The sequence below is a fragment of the Eurytemora carolleeae genome, unplaced genomic scaffold, assembly GCF_000591075.1.
Source record: "Eurytemora carolleeae unplaced genomic scaffold, Eaff_2.0 scaffold1086, whole genome shotgun sequence".
Classification (NCBI taxonomy): Eukaryota; Metazoa; Arthropoda; class Copepoda; order Calanoida; family Temoridae; genus Eurytemora; species Eurytemora carolleeae.
Window position 1 is genome coordinate 43,781 of NW_019396974.1, and position 19,968 is coordinate 63,748.

A 19,968-nucleotide genomic window follows, 5' to 3' on the forward strand; every position below is an offset into this window, starting at 1 on the left:
ATGATACCATCATTACCGTTGCTAAGATAGAGGGTACCATTGTGTATCAGACATGCTACTGAATAAATGTCACTCAAGATCCCGTTTACAGATCATTTAATGAGGTTTCATAAAAATGTAATCTATGTAATCTATGGGATGTATTAAATCTATGTAATCTATGGGATGTATTAAATGTATGACACGGTCCCTGATTCTGTCACAATATTTGATATCGTATTTATTAATCAATTTATCAAACTAAATCAACGATACACATTTTGTTATATATCAAACCTTAACGTCTAACTAGCTATTCTGATAGCAGAAACCCTAAATTTTTTGAAGTTTCCGGCGTTGCCAGTGGAATTTAAAAATAAAATCTAATCTTGTAAAATAAAATCTTTATTTTAGTCAATGATACCCAAAGGGTACCCATGGGTTCCCTAAAAAAAATCAGTCAATTCGGTTCGGCCGCTAGGCCAGCTATAGCTAACATATGTAGAAATATACACATATTTATATATATATATACCCAGTGCATTTCCAAATTACAAACATTGTGCTTGAAATCATAATCGTTATTTCTACATGCTATCTGTATGGTCGAAACAAAATCTTCTTTTTCAATTAATAAACTTTTTATCCAAGTAGGGAGCAATAATTCTTCTTTGATGAGAAGTCCTCAAGTTTCTCCTAAAATCAAGAATCATGCTGGGTTTAATTGTTATTTGTTACAAAACTACAAGAGCTAGTTAATTGAAAGTGACATTTTTCTTTTCCGTATTTCCTTTTTTATTTAATAATTCTCTTCACTCATCTGTATATATTTGTGTGTATATGTTTCTTTATATGTTAGCTATGGCTGGCCAAACGGTTGGACCAAACGGGCTGAATTTTTTAGGTAACCCATGGGTACCCTGTGGAAAACACAGGCTAAACTTATTTCACAGACAACGCCAGGCAATTCAGCTAAAAATGTCAAAAAATGTCGGAAAAAATGTTTTTGACAAATATTTACATGTTTTAATATCTTTTTTAAGAGCTTTTTGAAATTGTTACTTTATAACTGTACTCAATCCCAAGCATTAAGAAACATATTTTCAAAAACTGTCTTTCAACTAGGGTTTGCAGCGAAAAGGAAAAATCGAATTTCGCATATTTCCCGAGAACAAATGGTCGCGAGAATTTTCGCATTTCTTTTGCTCGAAAAAAATGCGAACATTTTTGCGAAATTTCGCTTCAATCTGTTTCGCGAAAAAATGCGAAATTTTCGAGAAAAAGAAAATGCAGATAATTTCGTTTGCTGCAAACCCTACTTTTAACCTTTGTAAGAGCAAAATATTAGATAAAACAATGGATCTTTTTATGAAACTATTATTAAATCAATTTTTTTCCAGACTGATTCCAGAAAATGGTTTTATTATGAAGATTATGAAGATAAAATACTAAATCTGAAAGGTAAAACTTATTATTATTTGTTCATCCATTCATTATTAAACTAATCGAAACACAAATTTACTTTTCAAATATTTTATTTTCTTATTTCTTAAGTTGAATTAATTTAACAGATAGAAGCAACTTTTCAAAATATAACAAGTCAAAGAAAAAATTGTTCATTTAAATTCGTTTGAATGCCATTCTCTTAAATTTCATTTCTGAATATTCCGAATATTATTAATATAAAGAACCTTACTAAAAAAGTGAAAGTAAAAAAGTTCAAATGAAGGGTAAAAGGATACCCTTGAGATTTGGACATACTCTGTATAAATGAAGGGTTACACAAAATCACGTCATCTAAGACGCATTATTAGCAATTAACCGCGATTAACGTCCATTTGAAAGGATAGGGTGGTAGGCAATTATATCAATATAATAAAGACTACTTTTGATTTCAATTTTGATTCATATCATGCTTTTTAAACAGTGTGGATGCACAAAAACATGGAAACACGAAAAGGTTGTTAATAAAAAAACTTTTCTTTAATTACTTGTAAACTTGTATTCGAAAAAAGCTTGCTAACAATAAAAACTTAAATAAAAAAGTCGTTTTCATTATAGAAATAAAATAAAAAAAACATTGTTTTACGCAGACATTTTGAAGAATACCCAATAAAAAAATAAAAACTTAAAATTTAGCAATTAACCCTATCTCTGCTGGGGTACTTGAAAACAAGGATATGCTGGGGGGGGGGGTCAATTTGACCCCCCCCCTCTAAATCCCATGTTTGATGTCCAAATATGACAAATGGTACATCATTGAAAAGCTCTTGTGCTCTGCTTTTAGAATCTGCAAAAAAATTTGCAAATTTACAAAAATTGAATTTTTTATCGCAAAATCCAGTCATAAAGTAAAAATGTTTGCAAAAAAAGATTTGTCCAAAAAATGAAAAATTATACATTTTTGAAAAGCCCTTGACCATGCCATTTCAAATATGCAAAAAAATTTGCAAACTTTTAAATAACCTGATTTTTAATCAAGAAAAACTAAAAATGTGCAAATTTCCTTTGACAGGTTGTTTGCAAAAAATTTGCAATTTTTTTTTGCAAAACTTGTGCAATTCGTTTCCTTTTGTCAAAAAAAGTCAGAAAATTTCAACAGCCTCAGACCAATACTTTTTGAGTTATGTAAAAAAAACTACAGGGGGGGGGGTTCAAATTGACCCCCCCCCAGCAGGAATAGGGTTAACTGCGAATCGCGATAAGCGATCAATAAATTAAAACCCGAGAAAAAATTTGTTTTAACTTAAAATTATCAACCTGAGCTTGAAACTTTAGAATGGTGGATATCGAGATCAATGCTTGATCATCTCTCTTTCTTAATCTCGAGACTAACCTAATCTTGTAACTTATGTCCTGAAATGTGTATAAAAATCAACCAATCAAAGTTATTATCAGAAACGGGAGGGATTCTCTAATTTTGAAAAACCGGTGTTTTCTTTTCTGTTCTATATCCAAAAAAGTGGATTAAGGAAGAAATTAAAAGTGTCCACATTGAATATTCGGATTAAGTAGTCGAGATTAAAGGTATCCCATTCTAAAGTTCTGCAGCTCTGATCATTTATCTAACATTTCTGAGTTTAACACTGAGTTTATTACATCTTTATTTTTAACGAAAAAAATATAGTTTTGATTATTTTTTTGAAAGATTTTAAGATGAATATCTATAAGCTATTCTATGCTTAAGATTTAATTTTACCAACTGATGAATATCGGCTGTCCATTGTCCCCAGTTTTGATCATGTGGAATCAGTTTAGTCAAATAAGACTAAACATTTTTTTTCCTTTTTTTAATCCAAAAAAATAGAATTCAATATTTTCTCTCCCATTTTTGATTTTTGACAAATAAATTTCTTGTTAAATTTTGATTTAGAAAGAGAGGCAAGAAAACCAAAATGGTGGTTTCCGGTTCCCAATCCAAGATGGCGGATTCCAGTTCCAAATTCAAGATGGCGACTTGTCCTGGCTCAACTAGAAGTCTTTTATTCACTACATTATTGCTTTTAACATTAACAGGTGAAATAAATAACAAGTGAATCACTTTTTAATTCAAATTCGACAAATTGGATATGATGGATATGATGTTTTTTCCAGTAATTGTAAAAATTCATGAAGTAGATAATTGGATTAAATGTAAACATTATGAAATATCAATATGTACACGTGCATGCATGAAAATAGAAAGATCAAAAGTAATTGTAAATGCTTGTTGTTCGTCAAAAAAAATGATTGGTTTTATTAGGAAATATTTTTAGATAAATAAATCTACGAACTTATCCCATTAGTGACAATTATAGGTCATTTTCGATAAAATTAATTTGATATTTGGTAAACTAGTTTTGTTATGGTGGTATTCGTTTTCGTCGTAAGCTTTTCTATTCTCTACGGCCTAGCATTTTTGCTGTAGCACCAGATTTTATTTGTTTGTTTAGGTCAATAAATTAGGACCTCTCATAGAAAACACATAGAGTTTCTGAAAAAAAAACATTCAATTAACCTCTAATTTTTTTCTTTTTATGTATATTAAACAAGTTGTTTGTAAGGATTTTCTATATATTTTTTACATTGAAGAATTTTGATTCAATTAAATGCATTTATCAATTTTTTTGTGTGAAAATGTTACAGGTCGTTTTTTGACCTTTCCGGACCAGCCAAAATAGGCCCAAGTCGAAACGACCTATACTGGGATCAGCTGTTTTTGACCTACGATAGTTTAGATGCACAATTTGACCAAAGAAACAAATGTATGGGTTTACTGATAAATGAATATGGTATAAAATCAATTTTTATGCTCAGTCAAATGTTTATTGAATTGCCCCAAACCCTCCTGGTGTTAATTACGCAACCTCGGCGATTTCCTAAAGACCTTAAGATAATATAGACATCTACCGTGCTGTATTTCCTCGGGCCTGACCGGAGGATCCTCTACTCTCGCTACTCGTCATAATCAATCAAAGACAGGATAGCATCAAGTTTTATTGACGGCACAGATCTTCAATCTAACAATAAAACTTGTATAAGTCTACAGAAAAGCTTTGAGAATACAATTCAACAATATATCATCCATACAAAATCATAATCTCAGGCGTTAAAAACTGTAGCTTTGCTAGGAAATATACGAAAATGAACATACGAAACACAAAGAATGCATTTAAATATTTAAAAGACATATTTACCACATTAGTCCTCCAAATTTAGCACGATAATCAGTAAATATATCACATGAATACAAGTTTACAATAATACTGGAAAAAACTGAAAAGAACAACACACGCGAGTTTCTTGCTCATGCGTAGACAGATGAATTCGCCGGCAAGAATAGGTTTCATCTCCAGCAGCTTCATCTTGAAAGCAGGGGTGAATAGTGGAACAACAGGGGTGCATTATAGACTTCATGACGAAGCATGTGCTTGCGTAACACCTAGAAACTATATTTGCCAAGCTTGAACCACCGCAAAAAATCATGTTTATGAATATAAATATAATTTACATTTAGAAGTTATGTTATGTACAATTATCACCCACAAAGGATGAGAGTTTAAAGATGACTGTACAGCATTTATGAAGCCTTTTTCTGTTTATGCTAATCCTGTTTGAAGGGTTATGTAGAAAGAATGAGACTCAGCTACAGTAAAATTATTGCAATTTACAATCGTCATTGTTTGCTGCAGGTGAACATTTTTCTTCTTCTTCTTGACAAGTTGACATCATACATGCCATACAGGGTTATCCACAAAGAATGAGACTAGAAAATGAACAGTATAAAGTGGTGAAAATTTTATTGAAAGACAGCTTTTGAATAAATTTACATAATGAGAACATTACAGATAGGACATTTAAAAAAACGGAACACTTCATAGAATAGGAGAGGAGATGTCATGCAGAGATGACCATAAAACAGTGGATTCACTCTTGTCTCCAAACTTAATTATGAAATGTTGCTATAAATGGTTTTTAGTTTCGTGGAGCGGAATTCCGATTTGAAACACTAGTTACATGCAAAAGACTTTTTCTCTTATATTTTTAAACGAAAACATAGAATGTATAAATATTACAATTGAAATCTTCTTAATGGGTAGCGCTGTTATTTGTTTGTATGATTATTGATTCATCGCTTAACCCATCACCCCTTTATGCCGAGTCCATCAGCGCCTGATCCAATCAGGGTTCAGTCATGTGGTTAATGTCTATTTTGAACCAATAGAAATAGTTTGGTGGCAACATCTATCTTTCTATCTATCTCATTATAAAATCAGAGCTTTGAATCCTTCAGTCGGTGCTATCAGTAAATGGAAATATTTACTTTTACTGAAACTATTGTGATACTTGGATATTTATGATACTGTAAAAGTATTTTGAAAAGTATGTAGGTAGGTAGGCTAAATATTTTCTTAATTCCTTCTTTACCAAAATTGAGCATTTTTTTATAAAAGATTTAAGTAAAGATGTATAAAGTCCATAAAATGTACTGTTATTTGGTCAAATTATTTATCTAAACTATTGAAAGTATATTTCGGCTGGGCCGGAAAGGTCTAAAATGACACTTTAAAAAAAACTTTTTTTCTGATCATTCTAGAAAAACGCGGTTAGCAAATTGTTTTAGAAATGTTTAAGGATGAAACTGTTATTCCAATTTATATCAACAGAGGGCCTCGTCGGCACTTTTGGGTTATTGTAATTTATAACAAGTTAAAATTAGAGCATAAAAAACCGAAATTTAGCAAAATAATTTTTTCGTATTTCGCAAAACTTCGCATAAATAAATTTTGAGAAAGGAAGCGCAAACAATGCGGAATTTCGCAAACAAAAATTTGCGACATTTCTGCGAATCCAAAAATGCTAAATTTTCCACAAAAAAAAGAAAAGATTTTTCCATTTTGTAGGAAAGCCTACGTAGAACCTATGTATTTTTGAGAATCGATGTTCTGTTAAGGATACTATAATAAACACTCTAAAGTTGCTCTAAAGGTTTTAAGTCTTTGCCATGAAACTCTGAATTTCGAATCCCCATATCTTTGCAACCCGATACTGTAGACCTTTAATATTTCAATTCTCAATTCTGTAAATTGTGCTAGATCAGGTTACAAAGATGTGGATTTGAAAATTTGAGTTTCTGGCAAAAATTCAGTTCCTTTCTCTTTTTCTAAAATGTTCAAGCTTTTAGAAATAGCTAGAACAAAATAGTTTTAATTGGAGGGAGTGTTAAAAATCAATTTAATTTTAAACAAATCTTTCGGATATCACAAACAATATTCCTGTTTCGAGTATTTTTGATAATGAAGACGACATTTTCATATTTACCAGGAATGTTCGAAAATTCAGCGCCAGCGAAATATTATTTTTTAAAAAATCAAGATAAAAGTCGGATTATATTAGTAGCGATCAAAAGCGCTTATTTTTCGCCGTAAGCCTATACCCCCTTTCATTTTTCGCGAACACTTCGTTTAAAAACATATTTGTTTGTAACAAATTAATTAGTATTGATATGTCGAACCAGTTCAAACCACTCTTAAACATTTAATTAATGCTTTCATCAAATCTAATCTTTGAAATGTAAGCTTGAGGAATTATCTATAAGTTTCCATTAGTTTTCAGTACTTTGCATTCATTAAAATTATGTAACCCTCTTTTCCAATATTTCTACTTTAATTCTTATTCTATTTATATGTTTATGTACCATCTTCCATTTAGATGCATGTTTATGTACCATCTTGTATTTAAATGTTTGTTTATGTACCATCTTGAATTTATATGTATGTTTATGTCCCATTTTGAAATTGATATTTTTTTTGTACCATGTTGTATTTAATCGTATGTTTATGTACCATCTTGTATTTAAATGTATGTTTATGTACTATCTTAAATTTATTTGTATGTTTATGTACCATTTTGTAATTCATCCGTTTATGTACCATTTTGTATTTAATTGTATATTTCTGTACAATCTTGTAATTAGATGTATTTTCATGTACCATCTTGAATTTATATGTATGTTTATGTACCATATTGTAATTGATATGTTTATGTACCATGCTGTATTTAATTGTATGTTTATGTACCATCTTGTATTTAGGTGTATGTTTATGTACCATCTTGTATTTATATGCATTTTTATGTACCATCTTGTATTCAGATGTATATTTCTGTACCATCTTGTATTTAGATGTATGTTTAGGTACCATTGTGTATTTAGATGTATGTTTATGTACCATTTTGTATTTAGATATATTTTTATGTACTTTCTTGTATTTAGATGTATGTTTATGTACAAACTACGGTACATATATTGGAAGCTTGGAGGACACTGTACCCGGTGTGGCTGGTGACCTATACGCCGTTGATAAAACAACAATATTCATTTCAAACATGTCCTTTCCAACCTTGGGCTCAGGTAAGCTTGTCTTTTCTAACTTCGGGCTCAGGTAAACTTGTTTTTTCCAACCTCGGGCTCAGGTAAGCTTGTCTTTTCTATCCTCGGGCTCAGGTAAACTTGTTTTTTCCAACCTCGGGCTCAGGTAAACTTGTTTATTTCCAACCTCGGGCTCAGGTAAACCTGTCTTTTCCAACCTCGGGCTCAGGTAAGCCTGTCTTTTCCAACCTCGGCTCAGGTAAACTTGTTTTTTCCAACCTCGGGCTCAGGTAAACCTGTCTTTTCCAACCTCGGGCTCAGGTAAGCCTGTCTTTTCCAACCTCGGCTCAGGTAAACCTGCCTTTTCTCAGCTCAACACTTGCCTCAAACTCAAATCTAACCTTGGTTAAAATCTGATTTTTTAGACCGTTTATATTTCTCAGTTTTCTTTCTGCTAAATCAAACTTAAAAATTTTAACATAGTTGCGACGATATTTCAAGATTAGAAAAATAGACTGTTAGGCGAGTGTTCAAAGCTGGAAACTTTTGAATCGGTTAATTAACCTGGAGATTAATAGCAAGAGGAGAACAAGCATTAATTAATCTTGAGATTAAGAAAGAGAGGAGATCAAGCATTTATCTCGATATCCACCATTCTAAAGTTGTCAGCTCATGTCAAACTTTTTTCTAAAATTGGCATCAAAATTCAAATTCCCTTATCTCACGCAAATATCAATTTTTTAGGTAGAAAACCTCTTTAGTTTTATACCGCCTTCTGACCAACATTACAGACCCAGGATTACCTCAACAGAGGGGGGTTAAATCACTTTACGTCCCTTGCTACAGTTATGTAAAATAACCACTACTTTTTCGTGAAATTAATAATTTTACTTAACCACGGGTTCCCTCAACCCATTTTGTCTAAAGAACATCCCTCGCTGCGCTCTGGATTTTTTGTAAAATTGGTCTTGGGAACCCCTTGTAAAGTAAAGTTTTCGTAACTTCCCTGTAAAGTAGTCGTGAATAATTAATATGAAGGGTCACTTGAATTTACACTAACCAAATTCAAGAATCCTAGAAAAAAATTGATTTGAATGTGTTTCTTTGGGAGTTTCAAACCATAGTATCGGATGAAATGTAAAATACTTATTTATTGTAGGAACATTTATGTACGCTGGTACTTTGAACCCAGACGGTTCGTACACTAAAACTGGCTATCCACTTACAAACTTGGAAGGAGTGTAAGTATCTGATAATGTATCTGATAATGGCATTGTCTGTTTGGACTATTTTTGTGGCCTCATCTGTGGCTCATGCCTTGATAAGAGTATTTTTTTTTAATTTAAACAAGCAACTTTTTTAAATAAAGAAAAAAAGAATGAATGCCTGAAAGGATTCTGAGCAAAGTGTGGAAATTATCGGATTTAGCATTTTGTTTGATGATGCTTGGTCTTACAGTAAATTGGGTTTTCTCACCGGAACCAGCCAAATATTTTAGCAAAAAGTTTTAATTTAGAAAAGAAAAAACTGCAATACTGCTAGCACAGTAATACTCCACAAAGAAAGACAAACAATAAAATCTCATGTATACAAGTCTGAGCTATGTACAAAAAATTTAACTCAGTTAGTAAATGTAAAATCAAAGGCAAAAGGAGTATGTTGCGATAGTTCAAAATTAACCTGCAGGTTTAGAAAATTGATGCATCACCGTAATAGTTTCTAGATTTGTGTGTGCTATGTACATTTAATTTTTCATGTGTTGAGTTCAGACAGCACACTGCGCAGACCGGAAATTTAAGCTGAATACAAACCGGTTTCGATAAGTTTAAACACGAATATCTCTGTACTCGACGAACATTGCCCTCTTAGCATGCAGGATCACTTGAAATTAAACTTACATACAATCCCTTTAGAGGAATGGTTCGCCAATCTTGAAATATGGATGGAAAACTTATCACAATTCTTTTTCCAGCAAATTATTTGACTTCATAGAAAGTAGTATTATTAATGCTAATTCGGTTGCCAAAACGAACTTGAGTATAATAGCTAGTTATGTTTAACTGTTGTAAATGCCGTACTTTTAAAAGTTCGTCCCGCAAACTGCATTAGTCCAGAAACAACCAGTCCACTATCCAATTAAACCAGGATCCAACCCATCTGACTCTAAATGCCACACAGGGACACAAGCTTAGCTTATCAATTTAGCTATTACCCAGGCTCTAAATGCCACAAAGGGACACAAGTGTAGCTTTCAACAAGCTATTACTTCGGCTCTTTACCACACAAGGGTACAAACGTAGCTATCAACAAGCTATATATCGGTCCCAAAAGTCCAGAGTGCAGGGAGGTATGTTTTTTAGACAAAATTGGTCGAGGCAACCCGGGGTTAAGTAAAATTTTGAATAACCAAAAAAGTATTTGTAAATATTTTTTTATGAAAATGAGCTTATTTTTTCCCAAAAACCTTGAAGAGACGTTAATTAACTTAACCTTTCTCTAATGGGGTAATCATAGGTCGTTAATGTTGGTCAAAAGGCGATAAAATAAAAAGTAATTGCAACATTTTTTTTAAAATTTAAATTTTTAGAGGAGAAGAGTTGAAGGGAGATAAATCTACAATTCTTCTCTCTTTTCCTCAGGTATTATTTAAAATAAACATTTTTTAAAATTAGTTTAATCCGTTCAGACATGCTAATTTAGATTAGGATTTAACATATTCATTAGTTTACAGGTCAGTAGAGATTAGGATTAAACATATTCATTAGTTCACTAGTCACTGTAAAGTCTATAGAGCTGCTGACTATAATTAAATAAACAATATAATCCACTTATAAGAACAACTCAATTTTTAAAAGGGATGCTTTAGACCTTCATTCTTAATATTGCTTTTTACATTTACTATTTACATTTACTATTTACATTTACTATTTACATTTACTATTTACATTTACTATTTACATTTACTATTTACATTCCCGCAAATAAGCCATAAAATTAGCTAAGAGGAATAAAAATATAGGTAAATTATAAATATAATTAGCTAAGTGAAATAAAAATATAGGTAAATTATAAATAAAATTAGCTAAGAGGGATAAGAATATAGGTAAATTATAAATATAATTAGCTAAGAGGGATAAAAATATAGGTAAATTAAAATTATAATTAGTTAAAAGAGAGTTAAAAATATAGGTAAATTATAAATATAATTAGCTAAGAGGGATAAGAATATAGGTAAATTATAAATATAATTAGCTAAGAGAGATAAAAATTTAGGTAAATTATAAATATAATTAGCTAAGAGAGATAAAAGTATAGGTAAATTATAAATATAATTAGTTAAGAGGGATACAAATATAGGTAAATCATAAATATAATTACCTAATAGGAATAGAAATATAGGTAAATTATAAAAATAGCTAGCTAAGAGAGATAAAAATATACTTAAATTATTTATAACTTTAATTTTGATTCTTAGCTTTTAAACTTTCAGGGAAAATCCATTTATGCTGTAGACTGGATAGGAATGTTAGATCGAAAAAATCAGGTAGAAAAACTCTACACTCAACACTCTACATTTTACACTCTATACTCTACACTCTACACTCTACACTCTACACTCTACACTCTACACTCTACATTCTACACTCTACACTCTACACTCTACACTCTACACTCTACACTCTACACTCTACACTATACACTCTACACTCTACACTCTACACTCTACACTCTACACTCTACACTCTATACTCTACACTCTAATATGTTTAGAAAATGATTGGCCGAGTTCTTGTATCAGACAATGTAAAGTTGAATATACCTAGACCAAGACAACTTGGACCTTTACAGGTTAATTAAAATATTAATTCATGTAGTTTAGATTCATTAACTAGTTTAGGTTACCAGCGAAATAGCGAAAACGTTTCGCGAACAAAAATTTGTTCGCCAAAAATTTTCTATTTTTTCGCATTCTAGGCGTAGAGAAAATATGCGAAAATTTTCCGAAAAATTAAAAACAATTTCGTTTTTTACGAAAAATTTTGCAAATTGTCGCATAATTTTTCGCTTCCTTTCGCAAAATTCATTTTTTGCAAAAAATGCTCAATTTTGCGAATAAGTTTGCGATTTACCAAAGGAAATTTTTTCGCGAAAATTATCGTTTGCTGTCTAGATTTAAAAGCGTTAAACTCTGATAAATCCTGCAGACAAAGAACGAAATCTAGTTTTTTAAGTAAAAAGTCAAAAATTGCAAATAATTTTAAACGTTAATATCTAATTCATACTTGATCAGACAAAGCTTTTAAATGTACCCTTGTAAATCTTTGCATGTCGAGAGTCACTTGATAATGGGCTAACAGTCCCTTTAAACTCGACTCTATTTTAGGGAAAGGGAGAGGCGACAGCTTCTGACGTCATAATTTTGGATTCTCGATCAATTCTTCTTCAAGATTTTACTTTTTCAGGAGAAATTTCAGGTTATTGTTGAAACATTTACGTGATGAGTAGTGTGTCTTGGGGGGTGGGGGGGAGTACATATTAAAAGGAGGGAAATTTTACCGGGGATGGGTTAACAAATGTCGGGTTATTCGGGTAATTATTAACTGATTGCCTAGATTTAAATAAAAAATTACCTTTTTGGTTCTGTATTAGAATTTACATGATAATATTTCCTAGACACATACTTCATGATTGGAAAAGGCGGTAAACCGTCGCCATTTGGGACACAAGTAACAGAGGAGTCCGGCTCACTAGCGCCACTTGGAAAGTACCGACAGAAATCAGTAATTCTAAACCTACCGCCTACAATAGATGTCTCTGAGATCGACTGGTTTTCTATTTGGTCTCAAAGCCTTCAGAGTAGCCTAGCAGAGGTGACATTTCTAAAAAACGATTTTTAGCAAAGACTGGAGACCCCAAGGACTTATTTGTAGACTCCCAGATGTTCACTAAAGCCCCCCGCCCCCAGATCTCTATGGAAAATTGAGGGGGCTTATCAAAAAGTTTGGGGTCTCCAATGCAGAGCCCGGGGTCTCCGACGAAAACTTTGGGGTCTAAAATTAAAATCTGGGGGTCTCCAAAGAAAATGGGGGTCTCAGATGAAATCTTGGGGGCTTTAATGCAAATCTGAGGTCTCCATGAAAATTTGGCGTCTCCCCAATGAAAGAAGGTTTCGGATATTACTCTCTTAACGATAATTTCTTCCCAGACCTGGGCTCCAAGGTAATTTTCCAATTTGATTAGATTGAAATTCCACGCGTTCTGAACGTGCCTCCTTCAAGGAAGCTTTTAGCCAATCTTCCCCAGGTAAAATTTTATAAAAAAATAATTTTAACAACTCATACAAATTTTGAAAATAAAAAATAAACTTTTAACAGATCAAAACATAAAAAAACTAAAAATTTACTTATAACCAACCCTCCCCAGATAAGATTCGAAGTAAAAAGTAATTTTAACAACTCAAAAAAAAAATATTTTTTTTAAAAACTAAAAAATTTCAGGAAGAATTAAATTGTGAAGTGCTTGCTCCAGAGTTAGGATTACAACTCAGGTAAAATATTTTAAAGTAACTCCGTTCATAACATAAATATCAGGAATAATCAATATTTACTTTTTTATAAATCACTTAACCACTAGGGGTGCATACACAGTACACACCTTAAGAAAAATATTGAAGTAAAAAATTTCAATATCGTCCATAATATCTATAAATTCTGATCAGAAGATTAAAAGGCCTTAAATTCCTGACATTTTTTGTTGAAAAATTGCATTTTATATTTCCTTTTTTTGGAAATATATTGCTGAATTTAAATCTGAAACTTAATGAGTTTTCATAAATACCCAAAAACATTCTTTATTTTTTTTTTAAAGCGGGGTTTTGGACTGTTTTTGGATTTCAAATTCAGATTTGTATTAAACTACAAGCATATATAATATATAAACAATAACAAGTCACTATAAAGTCTGGACCCGCCTAACCATTAAAGGAATTTTGTTAAAATAGAAAATCTTTTATACATAAAAAAACAAAATTATACTTTATGCAAAAAAGCTTTTCCCTTTTTTAGATGGACTATTGTTGGAGAAAGTATACTGCTGCAGATAGAGGGAGATATAGGTAAAATGAAGGGACTGGAGGCGTAATTGACCCTCCATGCATGCAAAGAGGGTAATGTGGAGTGGAGTGGAATAACTCAAAACATAGACTTTATATGTTTAAGCTAGCTGTGGAACCCAGCGTTGCCTGGAACCTAACCATCAAAAATGGATGCAAATCATTCCAAGGGTTAGATTACAGAGTTATGATCGGACATACAAACAAAGAGACTTTATATTAAAACAAACTTGAGAACCCAGGGTTGCCCATGGTACTCGTTGTTACTTTGCATAATATTGTATCTAATATTATATGTATGTATTCAGGAAGTGATATGTACATGGCATTTGGAGTAAAGACTGAGGACTCTGATTTAAACACTGGGAAAACTCAGGTAACCCATATTTTTGAATTCCCATCAGAGCCGCTAATTTAAGAGAGTATTGCAGAATACAACTTCCGAGTTTCCTTTTTTGGGATCTTTGCAATACATTTGCGTAGATTTAAATTTAAATAATCAAAACAAAATAAAATTAAAGAAACTACAGAAAATAATATCTCTAGACAAAAATATTGGTATCTACAAAACTGCTTGAAACCGGTTTTCCGATACTGGGTTTCATTACAATAATCTGACTTAAGTTACAGGCTCTGGTGGTGTAAACTATATACTATTGTTGACGGAAAACAGCAACACGCTAGACAAATCAGGATAATAGGCCAGTTAGGATTCTGGTGGGGGATGTTTATTTTCCCCGGACAATTCTTTCCCGATAGGCCGCACAAATACACACAACAGAGTAACCCCGTCTCAGAAATTCGATAACAAAATCTTTATTTCCTAAAAAATAACATAAATTATAGGTCATGGTTACTTGTACAATGTTATAATGAATGTTAATAGTAGAAAAAATCTTACGAATTATTTAAGGATGGTCGGGGGTGACTTATTGTTGATCAGTATTGAAATACGTTTTTTTAACTTCTGAAAAATTACAGTTGAATATTTAACGAAATTCACTAATGCTTCTTATGAAAATATTTTGCTTAACTTTAATGATTTCACAACAACGAAATATTTTAAGCTCCGTCGGAGGAGTACAAAGGGAATTGCGGGCTGAAAATTTGGTTTGGCTGTCTCCGAGAGGAGATTCAAGTTGAAGACGACATTTTACAGAGGTCTTAAATTAATGGTTAACAACTATATAAAAAAGGAAATGTTATTTTTTATCAAACTAGCTTAGACTTTGAACTTATTCACGAATATACGCCGATTATACCCCTTAAAGGGAGTGACCGGCTATGTAAGGTTGTTGAACTGAGTATGCAGTGTTGTGGAAAACTTCTTTCGGATTCATTTGAGACATATTAATTTTTTTAAGATCTGTAAATCCTAAGTTTGAGCGCAAATTCGACGTTCAAAACTCCTACTTTGAGGGTGGATACGCTTTCAGAATTAGTTTTTTTTAACTATTAAAATTATTTAATTAATAAAAAGCTGGAAGCTTAACAAAAACTTTTTTTGATTAAAATATGCATTAAAGAATCCTTTATTTAACAGTTAACACATTTTCACCAATTTTAAATCTTTTGGAAAATAACATTGCTATCTTTAAACATATTTTAATCATATTTCTTTAGTCTCAAACACTTGATACCTTGATGTGTTAAAGTTCATTTAACATGTTTAACATCCAACTACATATTATTCTTAAAACTAGTTAATTCATTTAATTTAAAGAATAAATATTCTTTGTTTATCTTGGAGAAGTTTCTTTAAATTGTTTTGGAGTTTTCTCCTGAAATGATGTATAACTCTTTATAAACAACTAGAAAACAATGGACACAAAGGAATTTATTAAAGGACAACTTCTCGAAAAAAATAGTCTGGCCTGTTTTGTTTAAGCTTTGTGAATGTAAACTTATTCCAAGAAATATTCTCTGCATTGTTGAACTTTCAAAAATTTAAAGTTTAAAAAAACAAACTTTAGGCACACAAACCTCCGGGTTCATGTTTTTTAGATAACAAATCAGCCACGGTAATTCAGATGTCCTGCATTGTAAATATAAAACGTGAATTTATTACCAAAATAATTGCACTTATCAATATTTTTAAAAATAGATTTTTTAAAATCTTTCGAATAGTAGGACATTTTTTTATTTTTATTAACTTGTCAAATATAAATGATAAATAAATAAACAGAAATTATTTGAACTAATTTGAAAAATAAATATCTTTAATATTTGAAATTTACAATTATTTTTATTTATGTACGATGGTTTGATGTGCAGAGTCTTTTCTTAATACTTTTTTTTGGCTGATATTACGGCAGATATACAAATTTTAGACATTTTTTGGAAAAATCAGCGTAATCTCGGTTTTCATATTTATAAATTGTTTTAAATCTCTAGATTATCAGTCAATAAACACGTTTAAGCTGGCGATTCACAACAATATATATGGATTTTCTAAAAGATTTTAACGGATTTTCAAGTATTAAATTAGACAATTTCAATATTTTCTTGATAAAATATATCTAATGATGATGATTAACATTTATATATATGATAGGGTGATGTAGTTGTTGGTTGGATAAAATATATATAAAATGATGATGATTTACATTTATATATATGATAGGGTGATGTAGTTGTTGGTTGGATTAATACTGGAACAGGGAAGGGTGGAGTGGACGACTATTTTCTATCTGGAAAAGATCCTTGCGCTGATGGGGCAGAGAGCTGTCCAGATACAACCAAACAGGTAGATATACAACCAAACAGATAGGTAATATAACAAAACAGGTAGAAAATACAACCAAACAGATAGGTAATATAACAACACAGGTAGAAAATAAAACCAAACAGATAGATAATACAACCAAACAGGTAGATAATACAACCAAACATATAGGTAATATAACAAAACAGGTAGATAATACAACCAAACAGGTAGATCATACAACCAAACAGGTAGATAATACAACCAAACAGATAGGTAATACAGTAAAACAGGTAGATAATACAACAAAACAGATTGGTAATATAACAAAACAGGTAGATAATACAACCGAACAGGTAGATAATACAACCAAACAGATAGGTAATACAAAAAACAGGTAGATAATACAACCAAACAGATAGGTAATATAACAAAACAGGTAGATAATACAACCAAACAGATAGGTAATAAAACAAAACAGGTAGATAATACAACCAAACAAATACAATATAAAAAAACAGGTAGGTAATACAACCAAACAGTTATATAATACAAACAAACAGGTAGATATTACAACCAAACAGGATACACACAACCAAACAGGTAGATAAATGCACGAAAAAACAGGTAGATAATACATCTAAACAGGTAGATAATACAACCAGACAGATAGGTAATATAACAAAACAGGTAGATAATACAAACAAACAGATAGGTAATAAAACAAAACAGGTAGATAATACAACAAAACAGATAGGTAATATAACCAAGAAGGCAGATAATACTACCAAAAATGTAGATAATACAACCAAACAGGTAGATGATTAATACAACCAAACAAAACAAAATATAAATTTAAAAAAGTGTTTTTAACCCGCATAAATTATTTGCAATTTTAAAATAAAACACTTGCATAAACATGAACATACAATTTCACTTTATACATCTTTTATTAGGGTAGTATATGCTAAGAAGAAGAATGTTACACAAACGTAAAAAGAACATTTTAACATTTGTTTATTTAAGAAAGTTTAGCCCGGAAAAGTTTTATTATTAAAAAAAGCATTGTAGTAAGCGTATTTTCAAGTGACCCTTCATGCAAAGATGGCAATGCCTGAATCGATTTACAACGGTACCCTGAAAAGCGGTGTCTGATCAAGTATAAATTAGAAATCAATGCTTATGATTTTGGAAAAGTTTTATTATTAAAAAAAGCATTGTAGTAAGCGTATTTTCAAGTGACCCTTCATGCAAAGATGGCAATGCCTGAATCGATTTACAACGGTACCCTGAAAAGCGGTGTCTGATCAAGTATAAATTAGAAATCAATGCTTATGATTTTAAGAACGGATTATTTTCAAATAGGAATCTTTAGAATTAAGCACTTCAAGCAAGAAAAGCGACAATATCAAATTTTTTCAAGAAACCCTCCATGCAAAGATGGCAATGCTCGATTCACAGTGGTACCCTTAAAGGGAGTGACCGGCTATGTAAGGTAGTTGAACTGAGTATGCAGTGTTGTGGAAAACTTTTTTTGGATTCAGTTGAGACATATTACACTTTTTATAGATATGTAAATCCTGAGTTTCAGCGCAAATTCGACGTTTAAAACTCCTACTTTGGCGATAGATAATCTAATTCTGAAAATGTATCCACCCCCAAAGTAAGAGTTTTGAAGGTCGAATTTTAGCTCGAACTCAGGATTCTGAATCTGAATCTGAATGAATCTGAAAGAAGTTTTCCACAACACTGCATACTCAGTTCAACTACCTTACATAGCCGGTCACTCCCTTTTAAAACCTTGTCTGATCAAATGGATTATATATATAGTTTATAACTTTAAAAACGGATTATTTGAATAGGAATCATCAGAATTAAACACTCTTTAAACTAGAAAACGACAATATCTTAGTCGTAATTGATCAGAAAGAGGGCAAGGGTACCGTTGTGAATGGTGCATTGACATTACTGAATGACATTATTATACTTCTAGGGAGGTATGAAGAACGTAGAACTGCTAAACACTATTTCAAGAAAAAACTACACAATGATCACTTTTAAAAGGTAATAAAAAACAATATTTTAAAAATGGCAAAAAACAAGATTAAATCATATTTTTTTCAATATAATCAATATCTCATATACTTCAGAAATTATGTTTTATCCAAATATTTATTTCTTCAACTGATGTTGAAGAGTTAAAATATCAAAATTAAACAAAATTTCAAAATTCACGCCTTAAAAAGTACAAAAATATATTCTTTTAAATTACTGAATAATTTCAAGGAGCCCCCTCCCGCCCCCCACCCCCAATTATAGAGTGTCATGTCCAATTCACAATGGTACGTCTTACACCTCTATCCCTGCAATCAAATATACCGTCTTTTTATATTTTTAAGTGTGAAAACATTAGATTATTCCTTCTCTCTGCTATAAGTCCGCGAGTCACTTTTACCCTTGACCACACTTGAAAGATTCCCATTGTAGACTCAAAAACTAAAAAAAGTAGCGTTCCACGCACCTCTGACCCTTTAGTAAAAGTAAATTCAACCTGACCGCGTCAACCTTGTTGCACCGGCTAGTCCAATTGAGTGTCTGCTTTATTTACCCAATGTCCAGGCGATGCAGTACAAACTGCAGGACCAGAAAGGTTGACCCGGCTCGGAAATTCAAATGTACTTATACGGCTGCCCGTGGTTCTATATCAGAAGTGGGACTCTAAAAATGTTACCTGAATTCCTCCATGAATACGCTTTATATTGATGATACTAAACACTATATGAGAAATGTTGTTTTGTCCAGGAGTCACAGAAAATAAGCATTTTTATTCAAATTGTTAAAAACTGGATTTTACATAAAATATTATTTATTTAACAATTCAAGATAAAAAATATGTAACATTAGCGTACACTGGGGTTCTTAACTGACAAATATTTCAAATTTAGAAAGTAAATACGAAGTAATTGAGTCTGGGTTTGAAATATTAAAGGTTTACACCATCAAGTTGCAAAGACATAGGGATTAAATAATTCTACTTTTCGACAAAGTCTGATAATTCAAATATTTAAAAGGTACCGTTGTGAATCGGACATTCTAGTCTACAAAATTTCACTCGAAATTAAGTCTACAGACTTGCCGTCCCTTTAATAAAACTAAAATTAAGTCTACAGACTACAATACAGTCCCTTTAATAAAACTAAAATTAAGTCTACAGACTACAGTCCCTTTAATAAAACTAAAATTGAGTCTACAGACTACAGTACCTTTAATAAAACTAAAATTAAGTCTACAGACTTGCCGTCCCTTTAATAAAACTAAAATTAA

The 19,968-nt window shown here is 31.4% G+C and overlaps 1 protein-coding gene and 1 long non-coding RNA gene across 2 annotated transcripts in view; one reads left to right on the forward strand and one right to left on the reverse strand.

The window, feature by feature from the left end:
* Positions 1–1,377: 1,377 nt before the first annotated feature.
* LOC111710680 (uncharacterized) overlaps positions 1,378–19,968 on the forward strand; it is a 54,900-nt gene continuing 36,309 nt past the window's right edge. Inside the window, exons 1-15 of the mRNA XM_023484800.1 lie at positions 1,378–1,440; positions 3,353–3,495; positions 7,733–7,870; positions 8,988–9,069; positions 10,416–10,467; positions 11,319–11,372; positions 11,600–11,677; positions 12,213–12,303; positions 12,503–12,699; positions 13,070–13,132; positions 13,327–13,376; positions 13,894–13,943; positions 14,249–14,316; positions 16,564–16,686; positions 18,638–18,708. Coding sequence (XP_023340568.1) covers positions 3,375–3,495; positions 7,733–7,870; positions 8,988–9,069; positions 10,416–10,467; positions 11,319–11,372; positions 11,600–11,677; positions 12,213–12,303; positions 12,503–12,699; positions 13,070–13,132; positions 13,327–13,376; positions 13,894–13,943; positions 14,249–14,316; positions 16,564–16,686; positions 18,638–18,708 — 1,238 coding nt within the window. The 5' untranslated portion in view covers positions 1,378–1,440; positions 3,353–3,374. The remainder of the gene's footprint in view (positions 1,441–3,352; positions 3,496–7,732; positions 7,871–8,987; positions 9,070–10,415; positions 10,468–11,318; positions 11,373–11,599; positions 11,678–12,212; positions 12,304–12,502; positions 12,700–13,069; positions 13,133–13,326; positions 13,377–13,893; positions 13,944–14,248; positions 14,317–16,563; positions 16,687–18,637; positions 18,709–19,968) is intronic.
* Positions 3,561–4,779, reverse strand: LOC111710676 (uncharacterized). Its single transcript, XR_002767103.1, has 3 exons — positions 4,656–4,779; positions 4,369–4,478; positions 3,561–3,952 (listed from the first exon to the last, which is right to left on the reverse strand). It is a non-coding gene; the product is annotated as an uncharacterized LOC111710676 (long non-coding RNA).